Genomic DNA, 26559 nt, shown 5'->3' with positions numbered 1-26559 from the left:
AATCACCTGAATCTGGGAGGCAGATTGCAGTAAGCCAAGATCACGCCACTGCGCTCCAGTCTGGACAACAGAGTGAGACTCTGCCTCAAAATAAATAAAAATTTGTAGGGTGATATTAAAGCATTAGTCAGAGGAAAATTTATAGCCTTAAATGCTTATATTAGAAATGAAAAATGCCTGAAAATTATTGACATAACTATAGTTGTTGCAGACATTGATATGTATTTCAAATTGTACCAATATATTTAAAAATTTATAAGAAATTCAAAAAAACACAAAAATATGTTCAGATAAGATAATTTAATGTGGTATTGAATACAAAAATTAGTATAAAAATCTATTAAATTCCTGAATACCATCTACATACAAAAACTAATTTTAAAAATTGGAACACATTTAAAAGTAAAATATATGAAATTCATAGGACTAAATTTGGCAAAAAGATGTGAAAGATGTCTATCATGAATATTACAGAACTTCAAGAAACATTAAGGAAAACATAAATAAGTGGAGCGAGATATGTTCATGAATTTGAAGACTCTCTCTCTCTCTCTCTCTCTCTCTCTCTCTCTATATATATATATATATATATATATATATATATATATTTTTTTTTTTTTTTTTTTTTTTTAAGACAGAGACTTGCTCTGTCTCCCAGGCTGGAGTGAATGCAGTGGCACAATCTCGGCCCACTGCAACCTCGGCCTCCCAGGTTCAAGCGATTCTCCTGCCTCAGCCTCCTGAGTAGCTGGGACTACAGATGCATTCCACCACGCCTGGCTAATTTTTTTTTTTTTTTTTTTTTTTTTTTGTATTTTTAGTGGAAATGGGGTTTCACCATATTGGCCAGGCTGGTCTCAAACTCCTGACTTTGTGATCCGCCCACCTTGGCCTCCCGAAGTGCTAGGATTACAGGCATGAGCCACTGTGCCTGGTCTAAAGACTCAATATTCTGAAGGCTCAACTTATCTTCACATTTGAACTATAGATTCAGAGCAATTCCGGTTTTAAAAACCGCAGCAGCTTTTAAAGTATAGACCTTGATTTTAAAATTTCAAAGACTTTTTGCATGTTAAGATTCATACTCTTAAAAAAAAAAAGGTCCATTCTTTAAAATCTGTTGGGATTTTAAACCCTTTGCAGCAACATGCAAAGGTCTTTTAAAAAAGATACCCTTGGCTGGGTGCGGTGGCTCATGCCTGTAATCCCAGCACTTTGGGAGGCCGAGGCGGGTGGATCATAAGGTCAGGAGATTGAGACCATCCTGGCCCACATGGTGAAACCCATCTCTACTAAAAATACAAAAATTAGCCACACATGGTGGCAGGCACCTGTAGTCCCAGCTACTCAGGAGGCTGAGGCAGGAGAACTATTTGAACCTGGGAGGCAGAGGTTGCAATGAGCCGAGATTGTGCCACTGCACTCTAGCCTGGGCAACAGAGCAAGACTGTCTCAGGAAAAAAAAAAAAAAAACCCTTGAATAAGAACAAGTTAGAAGAATTTGCTGTAGTAGATATCAAGACTCATGATGAAACGATGGTCATTAAGATAGTGTGGTATTGGTTCAGAGATAGACAAGCAGACCTATGGAATATAATAGAGAATCCAGAAACAGATCTACACATACGTGTTCATTTGACATATGTGATATTGCAAAATCAGTGGGGAATAAATATACTAAAAACCACTGAATTTTCTCCTTCAAAAGGATGAATCTTACACAATGGTATGCTGTCTCATACTCATTAGGATGAATAGAATACAAAAGTCCAATAATGACAAACATTGGTGACGATGTGGAGAAATCAGAAGTGTCCTCCTCTGCTGGGAAGAATATAGGTGCAGCCACTTTGGAAAACACTCCGGCAGTTCCTCAAGTGATTAAACACAGAGTTTTTAATCCCTATGACCCAGGAATCCCACTCCTAGATCTGTGTCCAAGAAAATGAAAGCATGTATCCACACTAATGTGTGGATTATTGCTAAATTAGTGTACTAAACTTGCACACTCATGTTTATAACAGCATTATTCATAATAGCCAAAAGGTGGAAACAGCCCGAATGTCCATCAAGTGGTGAAAGGCTAAACAAATGATAGGATATGCATACACTTGGATCCTATTTGGACATAAAAAGTAATGGAACACTGACCCATGCTACACTAGAGATGAGCCTTGAAAACATGCTGAGGAGAGGCAGCCGGCCACAAGATGCCACATATGACATGCTTCCATTTATATGAAATGTCCAGAAGAGGCCAATCTATAGGGACAGAAAGCAGATTAGTACAGGGTCCCCAATCCCTGGGCTGTGTACCTGTACGGGTCTGTGGCCTGTTAGGAACCAAGCAGCACAGCAGGAGGTCAGTGAGCTCTGCCTGAGCTCCGCCTCCTGTCACATCAGCATTAGATTCTCATAGGAGTGAGAACCCTTTTGTGAACTGTGCATGTGAGGGACCTAGGTTATGCGTTCCTTATGAGGAATCTTCCCACCTCAGCCTCCCAAAGTGAAAAATCTATTTTTGAAAAGCAAAATTACAAAGCTTATAGATGAAAATATAGAAGAACATATTCATGACCCCAGAAGGGAGAAAGAACTCTTGAACAAGACAAGGACAAAGAAGGAAAGAATCATACATTTGGCAAAGTTAAAAGTAACTTCTGTTCATCAAAAGACACTGTCAGAGTCAAATAAAATACAGAGATGAATCTCTAAATTTAAAATTTTATTTGGGAAGCAAGAATTACAATTTGAGGTACACAGACTGGGCAGTCTTCAGCATGTCTGAGAAACAGAAGGTTGGAGGTTTTGTAAAAAGGAGGGGCATTATACAAAAGTTAGGTATTGTTTTGAGAGTTCACTGGTACTACAAAGTTTTGGGGTGCTGGCAACCTCTGACTGGTGAGTTCCAGTGAGTGAAAGTAGTCTTAGAGTTGCAGCAGGTGGTGTCAGTAGCTATCAGATAAGACTCGCTGCTGCTGCCGCCGGGTGGTAGCTCACACTTGTAATCCTAGCACTTTGGGAGGCCGAGGTGGGTGGATCGCTCAGGAGTTTGAGACCAGCCTGACCAGTCTCAAAAAAAAAAAAAAAAGACTGGCTTCAGGTGGCAGCAGGCGGCCTCAGCAGCCCTGCTGCGGAGAATGACCTTCCCAGAGCAGTGCTACGTGCCCTGGGTGCTTTCCCCTGCCTCCCAACTCTGTTTTAGTTGGGTGTGATGAGAATGACCCAAGGCATGTGATCAACTTCCACAACGCCACAAAAATCATGCAAAGACAAGCCACTATCAAACAAAATTATTTGCAAGGTCTGGAACTGACCAATAATTAGTATCCTAAATATATTTTTTAAAGTCCTGTGAATCAATAAGAAAACATCCTAGTGGAAAGTATGGGCAAAATACCTAAACATGTACTTCACAAAAGACAGCCTACCCCTGACCAAGCACAGATTCCTGAAGGGGAGATGAAGGCATTGTAGACTTCACCAGGTTCAAAAAGGTGAAGGAACGGCATAGGCCAGTGCAGGGCAACGAGAGCAGGCTGTGCATAGAAACCCTGCCAGGCTGGTATTGCCACAGTGCAGAGCATGAGTGCCAGGGCAGGGCTTGGAGGGGTGCTGAGGGGCTGAGTGGGGGCAGAAAGAGGGTGGGAGGCACAGGCCATGAGCCAGATCAGGTCAGTTTCAGCATTTCACTGCCAGCTCTCTGTCAAGGCCCCAGGTTTTGAAGGATGTTGTGTCTACCAAGGGGTAGTCATCATCAACACATTCCTTTTGTTTGTTTGTTTGTTTTCTATTTTTTTAGTTAATTTTTTATACTTTTAAGTTTCTATTATTTTTATCTTAGAATAGTCTTCATTACCAACCTGCTCTTTTGAGACAGGGTCTCACTCTGTTGCAGGCTGGAGTGCAGTGGTGCCATCAGGGCTCGCTGCAGCCTCCACCTCCCTGGGCTTGTTTTAAACAATGTAAAAGCCATACCTGACAGAGCACTCCCACCACAGTGTCCCAGGAAGCTGGCACGCAAGTTAACTCTGGGCCTTGGCCTTCTGTCTCTTGCAGGATTCCCAGGTCAGAACACGGGAAATACAAGGTGCTGTACAACTCACAGCTGCTGTTCCGCAGCCGGCTCTATGGGGACCTGGAGGCCATCCTGTACCATGTGCACCTCTTCCAGCCCATGGAGCTGCTGATGCAGCAGGCGGTGCTCTTCCTGCGAGACGCGAAGTGGAGGCGGATCTTCCAGGCACTGGCCAGGTGGGCGTGGCAGCCCGCATGGGGTCCTGCGCCCAGCGGGAGGGACACTTCTTAGCACTCTGTGCCCAAACAAGTGAGCTGGGGCATCCAACAACTAGATAGTGGCCCCAACAGGTGGTGGGGGGAGGGGACCGTTTGCCCAGATGCTGTGACTCTGTCGTGTCTGCTGCTCTTGGGGCATGTCCTAGAATCAATCACCTAAGGGGAGTAGCTGGTTAAGACCCATTTTCTATTTCTGATCTTTGTTGGAAAAAGTAAAAAAAGAAAAAAGACCCATTTTCTAACCTGGGCAACAGAGTGAGATGAGACCTCATCTCCACCGAAATTTTTTAAGAATTAGCCAGGTGTGGGCCAGGCATGGTAGCTCACACCTGTAATCCCAGCACTTTGGGAGCCTGAGGTGGGAGGATGGCTTGAGCCCAGGAGTTTGAAACCAGCCTGGACAACCTAGTGAGACCCCATCGCTACTAAAAATACAAAAATTAGCTGGGTATGGTGGCGTGTGCCTGTGGTCCCAGCTACTGGGGAGGCTGAGGTGGGAGGATTGAGGTCGAGGCAGAGGTTGCAGTGAGCCAAGATTGCACCACTGCACTCCAGCCTGGGCAAGAGAGCAACACTCAGTCTCATAACTAAAGGCCTGGCACGATGGCTCACTCCTGTGATCCCAGCACTTTGGGATTAGAAACCCCGTCTCTACTAAAAATACAAAAATTAGCCAGGAGTAGTGGCTCACGCCTGTAATCTCAGCTACTTGGGAGCCTGAGGCAGGAGAATCACTTGAACCTGGGAGGCACAGTTTGCAGTGAACTGAGATCGAGCCACCGCACTCCAGCCTGGGCAACAGAATGAGATGTCTATCTCAAAAACAAACAAACAACCAAAAACAGCCTGGGTGCAGTGGCTCATGCCTGTAATTCCAGCACTTTGGGAGGCCAAGGCGGGCAGATCACCTAAGTTCAGGAGTTTGAGACCAGCCTGACCAACATGAAGAAATCCCGTCTCTACTAAAAATACAAAATTAGCTAGGTGTGGTGGCACATACCTGTAATCCTAGTTACTCAGGAGGCTGAGGCAGGAGAATCGATTTAACCTGGGAGTCAGAGGATGTGGTGGGCCGAGATAGCGTCATTGCACTCCAGCCTGGGCAATGAGAGTGAAACCCCATCTCAAAATAACAAAAACAAAAACCAAAACAAAACATTTTCCAAGTGAGAATTGGGGAAAACAATGGAACCGATGCAGGACTCAAATAGCCAGGCCCACCAGGCCAGCGCAGCTCTCCCCAACTGCCTGATGCTTTTTCTTTCTTATGCTTCCTGAACTCTCCCTCCCCAACCCCATTCCTTCCAACGCCAGTTCCAAAGGTCTGGCTCTTGGATCCTACTCACCTTTGCCGGGAGCTGCTTCTGCCCACCTGGCCTGCCTTTGCCCCCTGGCTCTGGGCCTCCAAGTGTGGAAGCTGCAGTTCTGCCTGGCTCATGCTCGAGAGGCTTCCCCTGCCTGTGCCAGGGTCTCACCATTCCCTCAGCAAGCAGCTGCTGGCCCACACTGGCTCTAGGAGGGCTGTGGGCACACCAGTACCCACTCTCAGGAGGCCACAGTTTAGAAGCAGAGATGACATAAAGAACATGGGCAGTGGGGTGCCCTGGGACCCAGTGGGGGCATGAAGGAGGGGGCTGCTTCTTTCCCCAGGGCAGGAAATGCTGCTGTTGAGGAAGGGCTGGAGCATTTTCAGCAGGTGGACAGTTCACTCGCTGCTGGATGTGGGGCAGGAAGTGTAAAGCCTATCTTCGTATTTTTAGAGCCAACAACAGGTCTGGCCCGAGCTAGCACTCACTGGATGTATTAATGGAGGAGGAAGAAGCTGTAGAGATAGGAAGGAGAAAGAACTTGGTCAGGACTAAGAGGCTCTTCTTTGATTCCATAGCCCTCAGTTTTGGCATGTGGGGTGGTGCCACAGCATTTGGGAGGAGGCCAGCCCCGGTCCTCCCTGGCAGGTGACTGAAGGCAGCTGAGGGTTCTATGAAGGAAAGAGAAGAACACTTTTTAGAAAGTGCTTACTGCATCCAAGGTAGCTGCATCCATTCTATCTAAAAGGTGAGGAAGCCAGATCCAGGAAGGCTAAGACTGGGCCAGGGTCACTGGGAGAGTGAGACTTATGATAAGCACCTACTATACAGTGGACTTCGGAGGCAGCCGAGATAGTGAGCAGCCAGCAGGCATGCCTGAGCATGGGTTCCGGACCCAATGCCCACTGCACACCAGGCCATGGCAGAGGGGACCAAAGAGGAGGCGGCCTTGGGGCGGGGGAGGTGGGCCGGCCGTTCAGTCCCTGAGCTTTGCTGAGGACTCTCTCCAGCCTCCTCCTCCTCCTCTATTAACAGCCAGCCCCATGAGACTCTGTGTATGATGCTCCCAGTGCAGAAGGCTCTGTGCTCCACATCCCTGATGGGCAGCTGGTAGCACTGTGCCCCGATGGGGTGTGTGGGTAGAGGGGAGGCACGGCTAAGGCCACAGGAACAGAGGAGTACTCAGCAAACCATGGGAGCCTTCATCTTCTAGGGGCTGGGGAGAAGATGGAGAAGGAGGCTTTTGCCAGGAGCCCAGGCTTAGCAGACTGGAATCTGAGCTCTCTAGTCACAAGCTCCAGGACCTGGGACCAGCTAAGCAGCCTCTGAGCATTCATTTCCTGCTGTAGGATGGGATGATTACACCTGTCTTGCATGGTAGAGACTCAGTGGGGTGGTGGTTCTTTGTTCCAGGATCCATGACATCTGCCATAACAGCACCACCCTCCGGGACGTGACGGTGAGAGACCTGCTGCCCTCCTCTGCTATGATCAAAGACTTGAGCCAAGAGTTTGGAATGCCCCTTTCGCAAGAAGAACTCACAGATGAGAAACTGTTTACCCTACCACATCAGCCCACCCCCAATCTTGAGGACTACAGTGGTCGGAACTCTACCCTCACCTCAGAGATCCATGCCCACCAGGAGAAGTACCTGCAGTGGCGGAGTGCCATGCTGCTGAAGAACAAAGACAAAAAGCACAGCTTCCTCCAGGTGGGCAGCCCTCCTCTCTGACTCAGGGTTCCCAAACCCCACCTGGGCAGTCCAGGCGCTTGCTGAGAGGCACAAGGCAGATTCCTGCTTTGGGGCATCTGCCTCTGGTCCATGCCTGCGCTCCTGGCCTTGGGTTACCCAGCTGGATGGGCAAGAAGTGCAGAATGTGGGGCTGAGCCATGTCAGAAACCTTCACTCCCAGTCCTAGATAACCTTGGCCTTCCTGAAAGGTGAGAAGGAATGCTATTAGGTGTGTTACCTTTACATGGCCCCAGAGTTCATTGTAGAGAAAACTGTAGCACGTGTGTGTGTGTGTGCGCGCGTGTGTGTGTGTGTGTAACATCTTGGTTAGGCTGCTCAGGACACAAGTGTTGTAAGACGTCCAAGCAACATAGGACACAAACTAATCTGCATGACAGAGGGAGAGAATGGGAGACTGAGAAGCTGGTGATGGGGTGGAAGGATGGTGCTGTGTGGCCTGAATGGGCAAGAAGAATCTCCCTCACCCTCAACCAAAAAGACATGAAAACACAAACATCTATGGTATGACTTGCAGCTGTCTGCCCATAGTCTGTGTGAAGGCCCTACCATCCCAATTCTCCAGTTTAAAAACAAAGTCTAGAAGCTTGTAAGCTTTGTATGTGTGCATTCTTTATGAAAACCAACAAACAGACCTTTTTTCTTTCTTTTTTTTTTTTAAGTCGGGGTCTCACTCCATTGCCCAGGCTAGCGTACAGTGACTTGATCACGGATCACAGCAGCCTCCAACTCCTGGGCTCAAGCAGTCCTCCAGCTTTGGCCTCCTGAGTAGGCAGGTGTGCGCCATCACATCTGGTTAATTTTTTTAAATTTTTTTTCTTTTTTTTTTTGTAGAGATTGGGTCTTGCTTTGCTGCCCAGGCTGGTCTCCAGCTCCTAGGCTCAAGGGATTCTCCTGCCTCAGCCTCCCAAAGTGTTGGGATTACAGGTGTGAGTCACTGTGCCTGGCTGTTTTTTCCATTAGTGTTCAGCTCTTTAGCTTTTTCAAAAGACCCAGTTCTTGGATTTATTAATTCTGCATTTTCTGTTTTTCTAATTCATTAACTTCAGCTTTTATTTTTATTAGATTTTAAAACTTACACCTTTCTCCCTTTTCCTATCTTCTCGAGTTGGCTATTTCATTCACTTTAATTTCTCTTGTTTAGTAAATATATATATTATAGTACTTTGGGAGGCCGAGGTGGGTAGGCTGCTTAAGCTTAGGAGTTTGAAGCCAGCCTGGACAACATGGTGAAATTGTCTCTACAAAAAATTAGCTGGGCATGGTGGCATGCACCTGTAGTCCCAGCTACTCAGGAGGCTGAGGCTTGAGCCTGGGAAGCACAGGTTGCGGTGAGCCGAGATCATGCCATGGCATTCCCTGGATGGCAGAGCGAGACCCTGTCTCAATGTGGGGCACACTAGCTCATGCCTCTAATCCCAGCACTTTGGGAGGCTGAGGCAGGCAGATCCCTTGAGGCTAGTAGTTTAAAAGCTGCCTGGCCAACGTGGCAAAACTCCCATCTGTACGAAAAATACAAAAATTAGCTGGGTGTGGTGGCGTGCACCTGTAATCCCAGCTACTCAGGAGGCTGAAGCAGGAGAATCACTTGAACCCGGGAGGTGGAGGTTCCAGTGAGCCGAGATCGTGCCATTGCACTCCAGCACTCAGAGTGACAGAGTGAGACCATGTCTCAAAAAAAAAAAAAGAAGTCAGGCCAGGCGCGGTGGCTGACGCCTGTAATCCCAGCACTTTGGGAGGCCGAGGCGGGTTGATCATGAGGTCAAGAGATCGAGACCATCCTGGTCAACATGGTGAAACCCCGTCTCTACTAAAAATACAAAAAATTAGCTGGGCATGGTGGTGCGTGCCCGTAATCCCAGCTACTCAGGAGGCTGAGGCAGGAGAATTGCCTGAACCCAGGAGGCGGAGGTTGCGGTGAGCCGAGATCGCGCCATTGCACTCCAGCCTGGGTAACAAGAGCGAAACTCCGTCTCAAAAAAAAAAAAAAAAAAAAAGTCAATGTTGAGAGTATTTACAGGCTTCCTTATCCTACCTCACAATGAATTTAGATATGTACAAGAATATATATTCATTTCACGGGTTAATATAATTTTGTTAATACCACTTAACAAGGAAGCATTTTAAATTTATTTTTATTTTTGAGACAGTCTTGTTGCCAGGCTGGAGTGTAGTGGTGTGATCTTGGCTCACTGTAGTATCTGGGCTCAAGCAATTCCCCTGCCTCCCAGGCTCAAGCAATTCTCCTGCCTCAGCCTTCCAAGCAGCTGGGATTACAGGCACACACCACCACGCCTGGCTAATTTTTGTATTTTTAGTAGATATGGAGTTTCACCATGTTGCCCAGGCTGGTCTAGAACTCCCGACCTCAAGTAATCCACCTACCTCAGCCTCCCAAAGAGCTAGGATTACAGGTGTGAGCCACCACACCCAGCCACAAGGAAGGGTTTTTAAAGATTTTGCAATAATATGGACAATTTTATAATATCGTAGTATATAATTTATTTACTAGCCCCCATCTCTTGTAAATTTGCTGAAATCACTTGTAAATATTTTTTTTATAAATCACGTTCCTATTATCTTAGATATGGCTACTTTAAAATGGCTTTAAATTTCCTATGCATACTATAATAATTGAAACCCAACCATAATTTTTCACATTTTTATAACTTTGAGATGTAATTTACGTACTATAAAATTCATCCATTGTAAGTATATATAAATCAATAGTTTTTAGTAAATTTAGTTGTAACACCATCATCACAATCCAGTTTTAGAACATTTCCATTCCCACAAAAAGTATTATCATGCTAGTTTACACTCAATCTCTGCTCCATTCTTGGTCCCACATAACCACCGATATGCTTTCTGTCTCTATAGATTTGCCTTGTCTAAATATTTCAGGTAAGTGGAACCATATAATTATGTAAACTTTTGTGTCTGGCTTCTTTCACTGGGCATAAAGTTCCTGAGGTTCATCCATGTTCCTGAATATATCAGCATTGTGTTCCTTTTTTATTGCTGAAGAGTATTCTATTGAATTGATATACCACATTTATTCATTCACTTTTTGGAATTACTATTATTTCTTGCTTGGGGCTATGATAAATATTGCTCCTATGAACATCTGCATACAAATCATCATATGAAAATATGTTTTCATTTCTCTTGGGTAGAACTTAGGAGTAGAATTGCTGGGTCATATTGGTAAGTTTATATTTATGATTTTAAGAAATTACATTGTGGGCCAGGTGTGGTGGGCCAGGTGTGGTGGCTCACGCCTATAATTCCAGCACTTTGGGAGGCCGAGGCAGGTGTATCACCTGAGGTCAGGAGTTCAAGACCAGCCTAACCAACATGGTGAAACCCCGTCTCTACAAAAAAGAAAATAAATTACTTTGTGGCCAGGCACAGTGGCTCACACCTGTAATCCTAGCACTTTGGGAGGCTGAGGTGAGCGGTTCATAAGGTTAGGAGTTTGGGACCATCCTGGCTAACACGGTGAAACCCCATTTCTGCTAAAAATACCAAAAAAATTAGCCAAGTGTGGTGGCACATGCCTGTAGTCCCAGCTACTTGGGAGGTTGAGGCAGGAGAATCACTTGAACCCGAGAGGCACAGATTGCAGTGAGCCGAGATCACGCCATTGCACTCCAGCCTTGGCAATAGAGTGAGACTCCATCTCAAAAAAAAGAAATTACATTGTAAAAAAAGCAGTTTTTACAGTGTAGTTGCACAATCTTACATCCCTACCAACAATGCATGCGGGTTCCAATTTCTCCACATTCATAAACACTTCTTGCCAGTCCATTTGATTATAGCCATTCTAGTATGTAATGGTATCTTATGATTTTAATTTGCATTGTATAATGACAGATGATGTTATATAACTTTTAATATGCTTATTAGGAATTCACAAAGCTTCTTTGGTGTAATATATATTTGTATTTTTTTAATTAGTTTCTTTTTTTAAATTGAGACAGGGTCTTACTGTGTTACTCAGGCTGGTCTTGAACTCCTTGGGCGCCAGCAATCCTCCCACCTTGGCTTCCTGAAGTGCTGGGATTATAGTCATGAGCCACCATACCTGGCCCTCTGTGTGTATTATTTATCCATTTTAAAATCAAGTTGTCTTTTTATTGTTGAGTTGTTATATATTCTGGATACAAGTACTTAACGAGAAATATGATTTGCAAATATTTTCTCCAGATATGTGGCTTGTCTTTTTTTTGTTACTGGTGTAAGAAAAGACTTTTGAAGTATAAAAGTTCTTAATTTTGATAAATTATAATTTGTTCGTTCTTTTATCAATCATGCTTTTGGTGTTATAGCTAAGGACTCTGCCTAAAGTTACAAAGAGCATTTCATATCCTTTTTCTTACTCTTAGCTCTCACATTTAGATCTGTGAACCATTTTTATGAAGTCCAGTGTAAGGGTCTAAATTAATCTTTTTGCATGTGGATATCCAATTGTTCTCACATCATTTCTTGCAAAGACTAGCTATTCCCTCATTGAACTGACTTAGCAGCTTTATCAAGAATTGACCATAAATGTAAGAGTTTGCATCTGTGTTCTAAACTATGTTCCATTAACTTACATGCCTCTCCATGTGCCAGCACCACATTGTCTTGATGACTTATAGTTAACTGGGTTGTGTATGTCCTTTAACTTTGTTCTTTTTCAAAAGTGCTCTGACTACTTTGGGGCCTTTTAATTTCCACATATATTTTATGATCAGCTTGCCAATTTCTGTAACAAATTCTGTAGGAATTTCACAGGGACTTTATTGGATCTAGAGATCGATTTGGGAAAGACTGCCAATTTAACAATTTTGGGGTTGCCAATTTATGAACATCAAATGTCTCTGATATTTAGGTCTTCAGTTTTCCTCAGCAAATTCCGTAGTTCTCAGTGTACAAGTCTTGCACTTCTTTTGTGAAATTAATGTTGTTATGAATTGAATTACTCTTTGTATTTCCATAATATAGAAATAGAATTAATTTTTTATACATTGATCTTGTATCCTACAACCTTTTGAACTGGATCATGTCATCTGTGAAGAAAAGTCATTTTCCTTTCCAATCTGGATACTCTTCCTTCCTTACTTTCCTTCTGCCTGGGCTGCCACAATCTGGGAGACTCAAACAACAGAAAATTATTTCCTTACTATTCTGGAGGCTGGAACGTCCAAGATTAAGAGTCTGGCAAGGTGGGTTTTATTCTGAGGCCTTTTCTCTTGGCTTGTAGGTGGCCAACATCTTGCAATGTACTCATATGATCGCTTTGTTGTGTGTGAATGGAGAGAGCTCTGATGTCTTGTCTTACAAGGCCACTAATCCTATCAGATCAGGGTCCCACCTTTATGACCTCATTTAACTGTAATTACTTCCCTACTCCAAATACAGCCATGCTGGGGTTAGAGCTTCAACAGAGGAATTTGAGGGGAAGACAGTCAGTCTATAACACTTCCTTTTCTTCATTTCTTCCTTTTGTCCTGCCCTCTCTTTCTCCCTTTGCATTGTCTAGAATGTCCGGTGTAAAGTGCAGTGTTGAAGAGGAGTGGTGAGAGCAGACATACTTGCCTTGCTTGTGATCTTGGGGAGCAAGTATTCAGTCTTTTACCATTAAGTTGGACATTAACTGCAGATTTTTGAGAGATGTCCTTTATCAGGTTAAGGAAGTTCCCTTCTAGTCTTAATTTGTTGAGAGTTCATTATGAATAGGTATTGGATATTTGTTAAATGCTTTTCCCACATTATATATGCATCTATTTTCACAATATATGCATTTTTTTGTTAAATTGTGAAAATTTTGTTAATTGTGAAAATAGATGCATTTAACAAAAAATGCATATATGGTGAAATATGTATATAAACATATTGTGAAATATATGCATTTTTGTTAAATGCAAACATCGTGATCATGTAGTTTTTGTCCATTAATATGGTATACAACCTTATTTCATGTTTACATGTTAAACTAGCCTTGGATTCCTGGGATAAATCTCAATTCTTCATGTATAATCATCATGTATATGTGGCTAGATTTGGCTTCATGTTTGCTGCTCAGGTGAGGTATACTGGTATTACATTCAGGTTTTTTGTTGTTGTTTTTGAGATGGAATCTTGCTCTGTCACCCAGGCTGGAGTGCAGTGGCATGATATTGGCTCACTGCATTCTCTGCCTCCCAGGTTCAAGTGATTTTCCCTGCCTCAGCCTCCTGAGTGGCTGGGACTACAAGTGTGCACCACCACGCCTGCTAATGTTTGTATTTTTAGTAGAGACAGGTTTTCACCATGTTGGCCAGGCTGATCTCAAACTCCTGATCTCAGGTGATCGAAGCAGGTGACTCACCTACTTCACCCTCCCAAAGTGCTGGGATTACAGGCATAAGCCACCACACCCAGCCACATTCAGGCTTTAATGTCTCTCTGAATAATGTTAAGCACCTTTTCACACATGAATGGCTATTTAGATATCTCCTTTTGTAAAGTGCTTGTTCAAATATATATTTTTTCTCCATTTAAAATAAACCTAGGGTCGGGCTTGGTGGCTCACACCTGTAATCCAAGCACTTTGGAGGCCGCGGTGAGCGGATCACCTGAGGTCGGGAGTTCAAGACCAACCTGACCAACATGGTGAAACCCCATCTTTACAAAATAACAAAAAACAAACAAACAAAAAAAAACCTAGTTGTATTATTATTATTGAGACAGAATCTCGCTCTGCCGCCTAGGCTGGAGTGCAGTGGCAAAATCTTGGTTCACTGCAACCTCCGCCTCCTGGGTTAAAGTGATTCTCCTGCTTCTAGTTTAGAACAGCCTCCTGAGTAGCTGGGATCATAGGCATGAGCCATTGTGCCCAGCCTAAACCTAGTTGTATTTTTCTAATGGACAGTGTTTTACTGTTATTTAAATGTGAGTTGTTAGATATGTATCTTTTCCCAGTCTGTGATTTGTCTTTTCATTGTTTCAGTGTTGAGAAGTGTTTGTACCAGTTAATTTTTCTGTGGTTAGAATTTTTGGGTATTTTTCCTAAGTTTAGAATTCTAGCGTGGCAGTTATTAACACTTTAAAGATGTCATTCCATTGTCCTCTGACTTTCATTGTTTCTTTTGGTCAGCTGTCAGCTAGTCTTGTTCTTTTGAAGATACTTTGGCTGTCTCTGGCTATTTTTGTGTTTTCCTTTTCTTTGGTTTTCGGCAGTTTAACCGTGATGTTCCTAGGCATGGTTTTCGTTGTATTTAACCTGCCATGGGTTTCTAGAATTTGTTGAATCTGTGGCTTGATTTTTTTTTTTTTTTTAAGTTTTAAACGTTCTGGGACAGTATTTCTCCTCCTCCTGGGAGTCCAATGTTATATATTTTCACCATGATCCTCATCTGATATTACTTATATGTCTCATACTTTTTATTTTCCAGTCTTTTTTTCCCCCCTTTTTGTCCTTAAATCCAGTTATTTTCAATCAATCTATCTTCTGATGCAGGGGCCCCCAACCCCCAGGCTTTGGACCAGTAGCAGGTCTGAGGCCTGTTAGAAACTGGGTGGCACAGCAAGAGGCGAGTGGTGGGCGAGTGAGCATTACCACCTGAGCTCTGCCTCCTATCAAATCAGTGGTGGCATTAGATTCTCATAGGAATGTGGACACTATTGTGGTTGCACATGCAAGGATTCTAGATTGCATGTTCCTTATGAGACTCTAACCAGTGCCTGATGATCTGAGGTGGAACAGTTTCATCTCCAAACCATGCCCGTACAACCCTCTCCCACTGGTCATGGAAAAACTGTCTTCCACAAAACCAGTCCCTGGTGCCAAAAAGGTTGGAGACTGCTGTTCTAAATCATTAATCTTATCCCCTGCTGTGTCCAGGCTGCAATTAAACCCATCCACTGGACTGTAACTTTAATGATGATTTCTTCAATTCTATGATTTCCTTTTATTTTTTCTATAGGTTCCAGGTGTCTGGTGAAATTCTCATTTTCATTTATTTTGACTAATCATAGTTATTTTAATGTTTTGTTTTGAGACTTGTTTTGAGACTGAGTCTCACTCTGCCACCCAGGCTAAAGTGTAGTAGTACTCACTGTCTTGGTTCGCTGCAACCTCTGCCTCCTGAATTCAAGCAATTCTCCCTGCCTCAGCCTCCCGAGTAGCTGAGATTACAGGAACTGGCCGCCACACCCAGCTAATTTTTGTATATTTATTAGAAATGGGGTTTTGCCATGTTGGTCAGGCTGGTCTCAAACTCCTGACCTCAAGTGATTCATCCACCTCAGCCTCCCAAGTGCTAGAATTACAGGTGTGAGCCACCATGTCCAGACTATTTTAATGTTCTTGTCTAATAATTCCAATATCTGAATTACCTGGATGTTTCTATTCTCTCTCATTTCTCTTGGTTTCCATCTTTTCATCCTGTTGCCTGGCATGTCTGTTATTTTTTGTTAAATGGAAAAGACTGTATTGAAAACTGGAGAGATTCTCTTGATGTCTTACTCCACAGAGGATATAGCAGGAAACAGAGGACAGATAAATCTCCTTATCAGTCAGGCTTGCCCTTACTCCTAAAGCACAGAATTTCTGAATTCTAAACTGGAAGCCTAGAGGTACTAGGGCCCTTCCTCCTTGGCACAATTTCCTATTTTGAAATCCAATTTTGTTTCCCCAGCAATGCAACATTTTCCTTAAAATACCTCCTTAGTCTCTGAACTTCTTAGCTGCTTTTTCTGCTTATGTTCTTATTTGTCCTTATCCATGTGCAAGTTAGTAGTAAATCCCTTGAGAGAAAACTGCAAAAAGAAAATGGAACCACCATTATTTCCCTTTTCTCCAGATTCTTGGCCTCTCAAATCCTGGCTGCCTTGATTGCTCTCCAGTGATGTGAGATAGATGTCTATTTCTCCTTGTAATCCTGTCAGTTGTTTCTTAATATATTTTGAGACTATATTGCTAGGTGCATATATATTTACAAGTTATACCTTTTTGTTGTCCTCAATATACAATATCCTTTTGCCCCTTTTGATAGATTTTTAACTTGAATTATTTCAGCAGATATTAAAAATGCCACACAGCTTTTTTTTGTCTTTGTTTTCTGGTGCCCTTTTGCCTAGTGCATATGCTATCTCCCTTTAGTTTTCAAACCTATCTTTGTGTTGAAAGTTTCATAGGTAGCATATTGTTAGCTTAAAAAAAAAAAATCCAAGCTGGGTGCAGTGGCTCATGCCTGTAATCTCAGCACTCTGCGAGGTCGAGGTGGGTGGATCACTTGAGGTCAGGTGTTCAAGACCAGCCTGAACAAGGTGAAACCTCATCTCTACTAAAAATACAAAATTAGCCAGGCATAGTGGTACACACCTGTAATCCCAACTACCTGGGGAGGCTAAGGCAGAATTGCTTCAACCTGGGAGGTGGAGGTTGTAGTGAGCCAAGATTGTGCCATTGTACTCCAGCCTGGGCAATGAGTGAAACTCTGTAAAAAAAAAAAAAAAAATTCTGAGATTCTTTAGTTGGCAAGCTTAACACATTTACTGTAATTACCGTTAGATTAGGCATTTTTGCCACCTAATCTACTTTTAAACCCTCCCTGTGTTCTTTGGATAGATCAAGTTTTTTTTTCTTTCTGTGGACTTAAGTATACATTCTTTGTTTCTATGGTGGTTATCCTGAAGACCATATTGTCAGGCATTCCTACTGAATTGTTAAAACTCCTAATTTATATTCCCTTTATAAGACAAATAGTACATTTATATCCCTCTTAACTCATCTCCTACCCACACTCCACCATCCCTTTTATAGTCTCTAGAATTTCAATTCCAGGCTTTGAAACTTTACTTTTTCCTAGTCCTTTTAAGACAACTTTACTAGGATATTGGACATTACCTGCTAACCTTGAATCCACCTGAATGTTCCTCCTCCATTTTGAATTTTCTCCCAAGTTTTTTATTTTTTTGGGGGGGCGGCAGGGGAGATGGAATCTCGCTCTGTTACCCAGGCTGGAGTACAGTGGCATGATCTCGGCTCATTGTAACCTCCACCTCCTGGGTTCAAGGGATCCTTTTGCCTCAGCTTCCCAAGTGGCTGGGACTACAGGCGTGCACTACCACGCCCAGTTAATTTTTGTATTTTTTAGTAGAGGCAGGGTTTCACTATATGATGGCCAGACTGGTCTCAAACTCCTGACCTCAGGTGATCTGCCTGCCTCAGCCTCCCAAAGTACTGGGATTACAGGTGTGAGCCCCAAGAGTTTTTAAAGGAAGGTTTTGTGTAAAACCTAAGGCCTTGTAAACCTAAGCATATACCCTCACAAGTAGTTTGCCTGGATATCAAATTTTAGGTTGAAGATAGTTTATCTTCTTGCTGTTGTGGATCTGATTGCAAGTGATACTTTTTTCTTTACTGGTGGCCTGCATTTTTCCTCTGGAAGTTTTGAGAGTTTATCAATTTGTTTTCTTAAATCCCACTAATAGCATATCCAGGCTTGGAAGTTTTGTCTTTCCTGACATTATTCTTTCAAATTATCTTCAAATGTTCTTTTTTTCCCCTCTTTTGGGACTTTGTTATTTGAATGTTATTTCCATCCTTTATAGTCAGTTTCTAATTTTACCTTTTTATACAGAACTGCTTTCTGAAAGCATATCTCAAGTGGATCTTTCAGTTCATTCATTCATTTCCCAACAGTATCACTTCTGCAGTATCTCATTCTTGTCTTCTGTTTCAACTATTTTCATATTCAATACTTTTCTTTAGTCTTACTTTGGCTTTGTATTGCTATCTTCCTTCTTATTGTAATTTCTTACGTTAAATTCTTAGCCCATGTTTTCCAATAATTTAGCTTCAGTTCAGTCTGTGGCCTTTACACACATACAAACACACACACACTCTCTCTGCATGTACTTCTCCAGCATCTAGTTACTTTTGCTCTGAGTCCAGATTCTCCAGCAGGTATCACCCCTTGGCAGACAATCTCAGGCATCCAGAACAACTATGGACAGTTTGCTTTCCCTCTAACAAGTATTAGGTCAAAAAGTTTCAACTCCAAATTAAGAGTAGCATGGAAAGAATCTGTCACCCTAGGTTGCAATTCGCCAATTCTAGGATTTAGGGGCAAGGAACCTCTAGGAATGGCAGACTGAAAAACTCAGATCTAATACCCCAACTAAGGACTACTAGAAAAACTGGACACATCATGAAATATTGAAGTTCCATGTGGGCCATGACAGGAGTCTTGCTCTACGTGGCATTCCTAGTATAATCTTCTCAAAGATGCTCCAAAGTCTGAGTTTTGTCCCCATCCAATGACCCTAGACCTGTCTTTGCCTTGTATCCCTGTTGCCTGGACAGTCTGTTCTTTCATGTGTGTGAATTTCAGATTTTGTCCTCCCCTTGATTATTTTGCATTCTTGTGCAGACATTCCTCAAAGATGCGAAAGTCAAGCCACTGTAGTTGAGCTAAGGTCACCACCACCTTGTGCTAAAAAATTTTGTAAAGGTAAGACGGTATTTTGCTGAAGGTTACTATGAAATATGCGTATGAAACTGCACAGTGCCCATCAATTTAGAGTGGCAACTTTTCCTAGTTCTCCCTTGTTTTGAGTCCTAGGCACCGTCCCCCCAGCCTTCGTTGTTGCCTTTTATCTCCTTCCACATTTCTATTTTCATTGACAAAGGAAGCCAACGATCATCTCATTTCTCTCTGACCAGGGAAGAGTTCTCATTTCCAAACTGGGCCTGCTGGAGAGAATGAGGGTCATACTCCTCAGGCACACTTGACAGTCAACCACAGTCAAGGATGGTGGTCCTTGCTGCTTTAGGTTGTAATATCCCCTGTCCACACCATGAAAGCCTTTGGTACTTCTGACCATGTGAGCCATAAATTCTTTACCAGCAGCTGGTTGGGAGATGGGTGGCCAGATGACGTGTGTTCCAGTGACAGTGCCCTTAGGGGTATCAATCTGTTGGTCCTCTGAATTCTTTTGGGTAGTTAGGTTGGACTGGTTGGCCCTTTGGCCTGGTTCTGTAATGTAACAGCACAAGTATTGAAGAATCAATCAATACCTGCACCACGGCTATGTCCCAGAGATCATCTTAGTGCATATGAGCTGGTAGTTGGGGGTGAGGATGATCTGGTGTGGGTAGTGACCAGTGTCTCTTTCTTCAGAAAAATATCACAGAGGCCTACCAGGTCAGCAAGAAGCCTCCAAAGTCCATGGCAAAGATGATTAACATTGCAGCCCCTGCCAACAAGACCATCTACAACTATAGTATTCAGACCCTGAATTCTATAGAACTTGCCAAAAAGGAGCTGTATAAAGAGATGGCCAAGGTGAGTGAGAGACCTAGACAGATGATGGCAGTTGGCAAATCCAGTGAATTCCTTCCTCAGACCATGACTGCCTGGAGGTCAGCATGGGATCTCAGGTCTACAGATGAAAGCCAATCAGCTAGGGGAAGTAGACAAGGCTCAGATGTTGAGGTGTTCTATTCCACACTAAATGTGAATCCTCCACACCTGAGGGTAAGCCCGAGCTCCTCAGTATAAGCTCAGATGTATGTGAAGGACAATTGTACTGTCCTTACTTCTGAGGAACACTTTATGATTGCTGCTTATGAAGGCAGCTGCCACACAGAAGGGAAAGCCATGGTTTAGGCTTCCGGCACACATTAACCTTAGGAAACTGCTTCTCCTATCAAAGGGGACAATAATATGACCCTTACAGGGATGCTGCACAGTTCAGATTCTCTCAATGCACTATTTATGTTGTCAGGACCTATGATTATGCCCCCAGCTGTTTCTCATTCCTACTTGGAAATTCAGGATTGCTATCAGCCCATCTACCCAGATTTGTCTGCCCCCATTTCTAGGAGCCAAGAAAGAGATTCACGTACTCACAGAATTACCTCTCAGCCATGGTGGAGCTCCTGGACTTGAAAGAAGAAGAAAAGCAAGCCCAGAAGAAATCCCACCAGGCCTGGCTCACAGTCAGGGGATTCCAAGTGACAGGTCTTCAAGGCGACACTGAAGGCAGCTTTCAGCATCTCAAGCTGCCACACATCAAAGAGCTGAATGAGGTCCACAGGGAGGAGCAGGGCTTCAGGTGGGGTGGCCATATGGACCTTTCTCCTCCTGATTTACTTACTTCCCCAATTTAGGAGTGGAAGGAAAACTCCCTGTTTGCTAACATACTGAAGCCAGTGTTGGAGCGAGACAGGTGGAGCTGGGACAGGCGCCACGTGGACTTTGATCTGTACAAGAAGCCACCACCTTTCCTCGAGCTGCCCCCTTCGCCTACACCGAAGTCTGTAACAGGTAACAGGCAAGGCTTTGCCAAGCTGGGCCTCCTGATGCTGTGGGCAGACCAGAGCTGTGCCACTCTGCATCTTGAGCGGTATCCACTTTGTTTACACTATCAACCAAACTTTCTATGCTAAAAAATCAAGATGCAGAATGGGTTTGATAGAAGAGATTGAATGCTGGGCTGGAACTCAGACCAGGATTCTAGTCCCAGGTGTGACATTTGTGTGACTTCAGGTAAATCCCTTCATGCCCTGGGCCTGGTTTCTTGGCTATAAAGCAGGGAAGTTGGAAGACAGGTCTGAAGGCTTCCTGAGCTTCACTGGGACCTTCCAGCTGCAAAGATACTGCCAGTTCTCTCTGGGGGAAAGGCAGAGACAGGAAACAGGTCTTGCTACACTAGTCCCTCCAAGTTCTCTTCCTCTCTATCCTTGTTTATGAAAATTGACCTCAGGATCATCTCGAGGTTGACAGAGAACTTGTTGGTTAACAGAGCCAGAACCTTTGTTCAGGGAGAAAGTGACATCTAGCAACAAGGTCTGTCAGAGAAACCGCTCCCAAAAAACTAAGTGAACACAATGGCTTGCTCTCCTCCCTGACCCCTAAGGACAGGTCCATGGAAGAGCGAAACAAGTTTGCTGAAAAATCACTTGCTCCATTTGCCTAGACTTGGCTCCCTCCCTCCACAATAGGCCCTGGACCTCCCAGGGTTGCCTGAAGAGACCCTGCTCTCTGTGGGCATGTCCCAGGCCCACAGTTACTGCTGTGGCTCTCAAGGGGGCTCCAGCTAGCAGAGCTGTCTACCCTAGAACATAAGAATGCCTCCTAGTGAGCTCCACTGCCAGCTGTCCCAGCAAGTCTCCTGGGCATTTCACTGGTGATATTATTTCAGAAACACATGCTGGGGCCTCCTCTTCCCACAACATGTTTAACAATAGTTAGCAACTACAGATGAGGGGGAGAGGCTTGAACTGGTTGCTAGGCCTTTTCAACCCCAGATGGATGAATGGAGAACTTACTGCTGACAGAGGCCTTAACCACCACCAGCCTAGAGTGAAGCCCCCTTCCAGAGGGCTGCCCAGAAAGGGGTTGGGGTCTGAAAGCCCCTTCCCAAACTTCCCCTGTGCAAAGAAACTCCAAGCAGCCTTCTGTCCAGAGGTGTGGATGCTTCATTTTGTGCAAAATGCTTCCTTGTCATCATTAACAAAACAGATCTTCAGGTTTCACTAAGAGGCTATTTACAAGATCACGATATTTATAAACTTTCCCATTTTAAAAACTAGTTACCAAATCCCTGGCAGAATGCTCAGGCCAGCTCCAGTCAGCCAGCTCAGCTCTCCAAATTCCCAATCATCTCCTCCTTGCCTATTTCCAGCATCACAGCAAATTAGGAATATACTTGGAAGAAAAAAAGAACTAGTTGCCTCCTCTGTGCTCAAGGGAATGTCCACTATAAGTATTTTAGAGCTCCAGACCACCCAAGGACCACACCAAAGCTTGAAGTCTGCCACAGTGAGCATGCCTGGGACCTGGCATATCTCACAATTACCAGCAGAACAGAGGCTGGAGAAATATGAAGGCCTGCTGGGGCAGCCTGGAGATACCACTCATCCTCTCGAGAGTGGAGGCCAGTTCTTGCAAAGAAACTAAAGAAGTCCCTAGGTGGGAACATCAGCTAAGGCAGCCTCCCCATCTCCTGAGACAGATAAAAACTAAAGGCTCATAACCACAAGGCACTGCGGCCTGCACCGTGTGCCTGCTCCTTAGCATTCCGGGCCCTCCTTGCAGGGTGAGGACAAAGTAGACCTGAAGCCATCATCACCAAAGGGTGGTTCTCAGGGTCCTGTTGTCACCCACTGAAGGCTGGTTCTGAGGAACAGTGTGATGATGAGTACAGCAAAGGCTAAGAGTACACAGATGATTGTGACATTTTATATTCTTCTTTGTTAAATGGTTCCTGGTACGTGTTTTAACTGCCTCTGCTTCTAGTTTAAATGAATGACCCAGATGCAGCTTTCAAGCTGTTTGCTAGAGAATGTGTGGTTGAGCAGAAATGGCTATTTCCACCTGACGCAGGTCTCCACCTGCCTCGCCCTGGAGGCAGCAGCACAAGCCCCAGTTTCCACTGTGGTGTCTCCTCAATGACCAGAATACCCGCCAATTCCAGAGGTCAGCAATTCCATTCTTTCTCTCTGGCTCAGTTCAGAGGCTGTGATGGTCCTGTTAGCACTGCACGCAGGATGAAACCTGGAAGAGGCTCCCCCAGGCCAGGAGACAACCCTTCAGGTGCAGACTGAGAACAAATGGCTCAACCTGTGATAAGCCCAAGTTCTCCACCTTCTGAAAAAGTAGTGACAGTCATCCAGCAACGGGCCACAGCCAGGGGCAAGTGGTGGCAGGGGACACTATTCCCTGCCTCAGTATGTCCTGTCTAGAGGGTGGGCACAGATATAGGTTCGTTTCTCAAGGATCTGCTGGGACATTTTCTTAATCTGCTCATCTAGGTTTTCTGGAGCATCTGGGAGGAAAAAGGAGAGATGGTGGGTGATTTTCTGCATTGTGGTAAGACAAACATGGCTGAAGTGGGGGCATTTTTCCACAAAGCCCACCCAGCATGAAGCAGTCCTAAGGGAGACCCCCCCAACCCGCCCCAAACCCCTAGCAAGTGATTCTGGGCTGCAGGGAGAGAAAGTGGGCAGAGCTTCATTCTCAGTTACAAAGGGCTCATCCTGCTCATCTCTAACCCCCATGGGGTGGAGCTGCCGCTTGTTCTGTAAACGCCCCATCTGTGATTCCAACCCACTGGAGGAGAAACCATTTGAGCACTCTCTATAGTGCATAACCCATCAGCACTGGGTGGGGGGGTGCCTGAGCCACCCCCCAGGCCAGGACCTGCAAAAAGCATATGCCACTCTTAGCGAGTTGCCACAGTGCTAGCACCTACCCCCATTACTTGGCAATAGGACTGGGCTCTGCAAGGACATTGACCCAGAGCCTCAGGCCAACATGACTGTGAGGGTCAGAAGTGGACTGAGCTGGGCATTCCCAGATATGGTCGAGTGGCTACAGAAGAGGAAGAAGAGCACTGCAGACAACACTGGAGAGCACGAGCAAAGCTCTCTGTTCTCTCAGCCAAGGTCTGAGCCCTCTGCAGGGCATTGCAATGTCACTTTGGATGGAGTGCATTGGGTTAAAGGGCAGATAAAATGCTGTCTCCCAAATCTTACAACCAGGTGCTCCTCCCTTTGTAAGCCTTCCTGGGGCAGCTTCAAGAATACAGTCAGGGCTGGGCACGGTGGCTCACGCGTGTAATCCCAGCATTTTGGGAGGCCAAGGTGGGTGGATCACCTGAGGTCAAGAGTTGGAGACCAGCCTGGCCAACATGGTGAAACCCCATCTCTACTAAATATACAAACATTATCCAGGCATGGTGGTGTATGCCTGTGATCCCAGCTCCTCTGAAGGCTAAGGCAGGAGAACTGCTTGAACCTGGGTTGCAGTGAGCAGAGACTGTACCACTGCACTCCAGTCTGAGTGACAAGATGAGACTCTGTCTCCATCTCCAAAAAAAAAAAAAAAAAAAAAAAAAAACGGCCAGGCATCAGGCAGCATGCTGGGCAGATGCCAGGGGCTCTGCACTTGCTTGATCTAAAACTGCCTTGGTGAATGGAGCAGCTTTGTACCTACAGTGCCTAGTGGGCACTGCTATAGCTAAGTCCAGGCCTACCCAGGCCCTCACTCAAGGCAGAGGTCTGTGAGTAGCCAGCAGGCTCTGGGAGCTTGACAGGGTCCAGAAACAGCTCACCATCAACAGGGGCGCAGAAGTGGGCCCTTCCTTCCCTTCCCCAAGATATGTCACTCACACTTGTCCAGCTGAGAGAGGCTGAAGAGATTCTGGAAGTAAGCTTCCACGCAGAAGGTGTTGGCCAAGAGAACCTGCCAGAACCGAGGACAGAAAAGATGTGCCCAAATCCCTGTAATCTGACCTCTGAGCTTCAAAAACCCAGCCTGTCAGCCAAACTGGGTAGCATGGGAGGGGTCAAAGGGCTTGGCTCAGGAGTCACCCCTGACCCAAACTAGCTCTTTTCCCAAAAGCAAGTGACTTAACATCGCTGAACCTGTTTCCTCTGAGAGGCAGATGTCACAATCCTGGGTATCTGCAGGCTGCTCTGGAAAGTGGAGGCAGAGAGCCTGGTACACAGTGGGTCCTCAGAGACTGCACCTGCCTCTCTCCAGCAGAGTGGGCAATGTGCAGGGTCTGCCCCTTGTTGGGACACTGGATCAGGAACCCCCATCACTCACTTCCTGCATCTTCTCTCAGGCAGGAAGAAGAAAGGGAACAGCCCCATCTCCTAAACAGCACAGACCCTGCCACTGCATAGCAAACCTGCACAGCCCCTCCCACAGCCTCCCCATGCAGGGCCTATGGACACCCCCTGAACTGGCCCAGCCCTCCTCTGCTGGGACTAACAGGGGCCCCCCTTACCTGCCCACCCCAACAATCAACTTCATTAAAGTGCAGCAGGACAGAGGCCAGCAGCCAGGCCCTGTGTGAGGCTGGGCAGTGCTCACCTCGTGGTCGTGGTTACGGAGCCCGATGCGGATGGAGCGGCTGGCCCGCGACAGCACAGCCGTCATGCCATACAGGTTGATGAGGATGTTGGCCACCCGCTTCAGCACCAGCTGCTCCTCCCCGATGGTCTGGGATCACATAGGCTCTGAGTGGAGACTCACTACCTCAACCAGCCCCCGACATGGTCCCTCCCAGGGCCGCATCTTTGCCTGTCTTAGTCTCCTGTGTTCCTTGAGAAAGTGGAGCCAATAACGCCTTTCCCTTCAGGTTGCGGGAGAACGGCTCCCAGCCACCTTCTGTTTTCCCTTCTCTTTGGTCTCTAGATTCAGGGAGGGGGTTAAGGCACGAACAGGTCCCAGAAACTTGGCTAAGACCAGCAGCCAGTGCCTACTGTGCTACTGTCACCTTTGGCAGTAAGAGCCCCACAAATCAGATCCCCAGATTCAGGCCCCAGGTGGGGCTGCCCTCCTGATTCTAGGGAACCTCTCTTTACCTGGAAGGTGCACAGAAAAACACAGCAGAAAACTCACTCAGCAAGGGTGCCCTCTGAGTAGCTCAGTGGGCCCCAGGACAGGCTGATAAAGCCAGCCTGACCTCAGCCACCCCATCCCTCCAGGGTGATCAAGATTTCTGTTCTAAGCCTGAGAGGGCCTGGTTACCTTGCCAAAGCGGAGCAGCAGCGTCTCCACAGTCCGGCCGAAGTAGTAGGTGTTCTCCTCTAACTTGTTGGCACTATCCTATTAGCCAAGACAGGACTCAGTTCAGTACCTCATCGCTACCATGGCCTGTCCTGTCCCACAGCTCAGGTACCAGGCAGAGATGGCCCATCTGGGGGAAGCAATCCAAGTTGTCGTGGACTAGCTACTGCTCCCCAACTTCCCCTGGAGGAGCCTAGACCGCCCCCACAGTGAGATCCTTTCTGCCATGAGGAGATCTGGCAGGAGGGCATCCAAGTAGGGGGTATGCCTGCTGGGCCCACTCACCTCAAGACTGGGGTGCACGACTCCAAGTTTGCCTGTCAGCCCCATGTCCACGGTTCTGCCCGTGAAGTCCCAAAGCCTCCGGCCAACAGTCTCCATGACTGTGCTCACATTGGCCCGTTTAAGCTCACTGCAGAAAGTCCATGGTCCCATAACTGGAAGCCTTGCTGCTAGCTCTCATTGTCCAGCAACACAGCCTCCCTGGCCTGGGTATGCCGGGCCCCTGGCTACAGGCTGAACCCTTCCCACCCCATCACCTTCGGGAGAGCAGCCAATCTCCTCAGGAGAGCCACACATGTGCTCCCCCATGAGGGGTGGAGTCACAGCCAGCTTCCCAGTGCCTGTCTCCCGTGAAGGAGACAAA

General features: G+C 45.6%; 2 protein-coding genes across 3 annotated transcripts in view; one reads left to right on the top strand and one right to left on the bottom strand.

Annotated features, from left to right (window-relative positions):
* The window catches only part of CFAP92 (cilia and flagella associated protein 92 (putative)), a 66896-nt gene extending 41813 nt beyond the window's left edge, over positions 1 to 25083 (top strand). The window contains exons 11-16 of the mRNA XM_021676153.2: positions 4060 to 4254; positions 7017 to 7314; positions 19509 to 19673; positions 20213 to 20419; positions 20501 to 20657; positions 24964 to 25083. Of these exons, the coding sequence (XP_021531828.2) occupies positions 4060 to 4254; positions 7017 to 7314; positions 19509 to 19673; positions 20213 to 20419; positions 20501 to 20657; positions 24964 to 24998 (1057 nt within the window). The 3' untranslated portion in view covers positions 24999 to 25083. The remainder of the gene's footprint in view (positions 1 to 4059; positions 4255 to 7016; positions 7315 to 19508; positions 19674 to 20212; positions 20420 to 20500; positions 20658 to 24963) is intronic.
* ACAD9 (acyl-CoA dehydrogenase family member 9) overlaps positions 9486 to 26559 on the bottom strand; it is a 40727-nt gene continuing 23653 nt past the window's right edge. Inside the window, exons 14-19 of one of the 2 annotated variants that reach the window (XR_010337234.1) lie at positions 26199 to 26325; positions 25875 to 25952; positions 25215 to 25343; positions 24506 to 24578; positions 14044 to 23160; positions 9486 to 13888 (exon numbers count right to left, since the gene is read on the bottom strand). Coding sequence is in view for 1 of the 2 variants with exons in the window: in XM_012435012.2 (XP_012290435.2) it covers positions 23060 to 23160; positions 24506 to 24578; positions 25215 to 25343; positions 25875 to 25952; positions 26199 to 26325 (508 nt within the window). In the remaining variant the exon portion in view is untranslated. Of the gene's footprint in view, positions 23161 to 24505; positions 24579 to 25214; positions 25344 to 25874; positions 25953 to 26198; positions 26326 to 26559 lie in introns of both variants that reach the window. The other variant, XM_012435012.2, reaches the window with a different exon arrangement.

This window comes from Aotus nancymaae, unplaced genomic scaffold (assembly GCF_030222135.1).
Source record: "Aotus nancymaae isolate 86718 unplaced genomic scaffold, 86718_ANA_hifiasm-v0.15.2.pri h1tg000046l, whole genome shotgun sequence".
Lineage (NCBI taxonomy): Eukaryota > Metazoa > Chordata > Mammalia > Primates > Aotidae > Aotus > Aotus nancymaae.
This window is presented reverse-complemented; position numbering and strand designations above follow the sequence as displayed.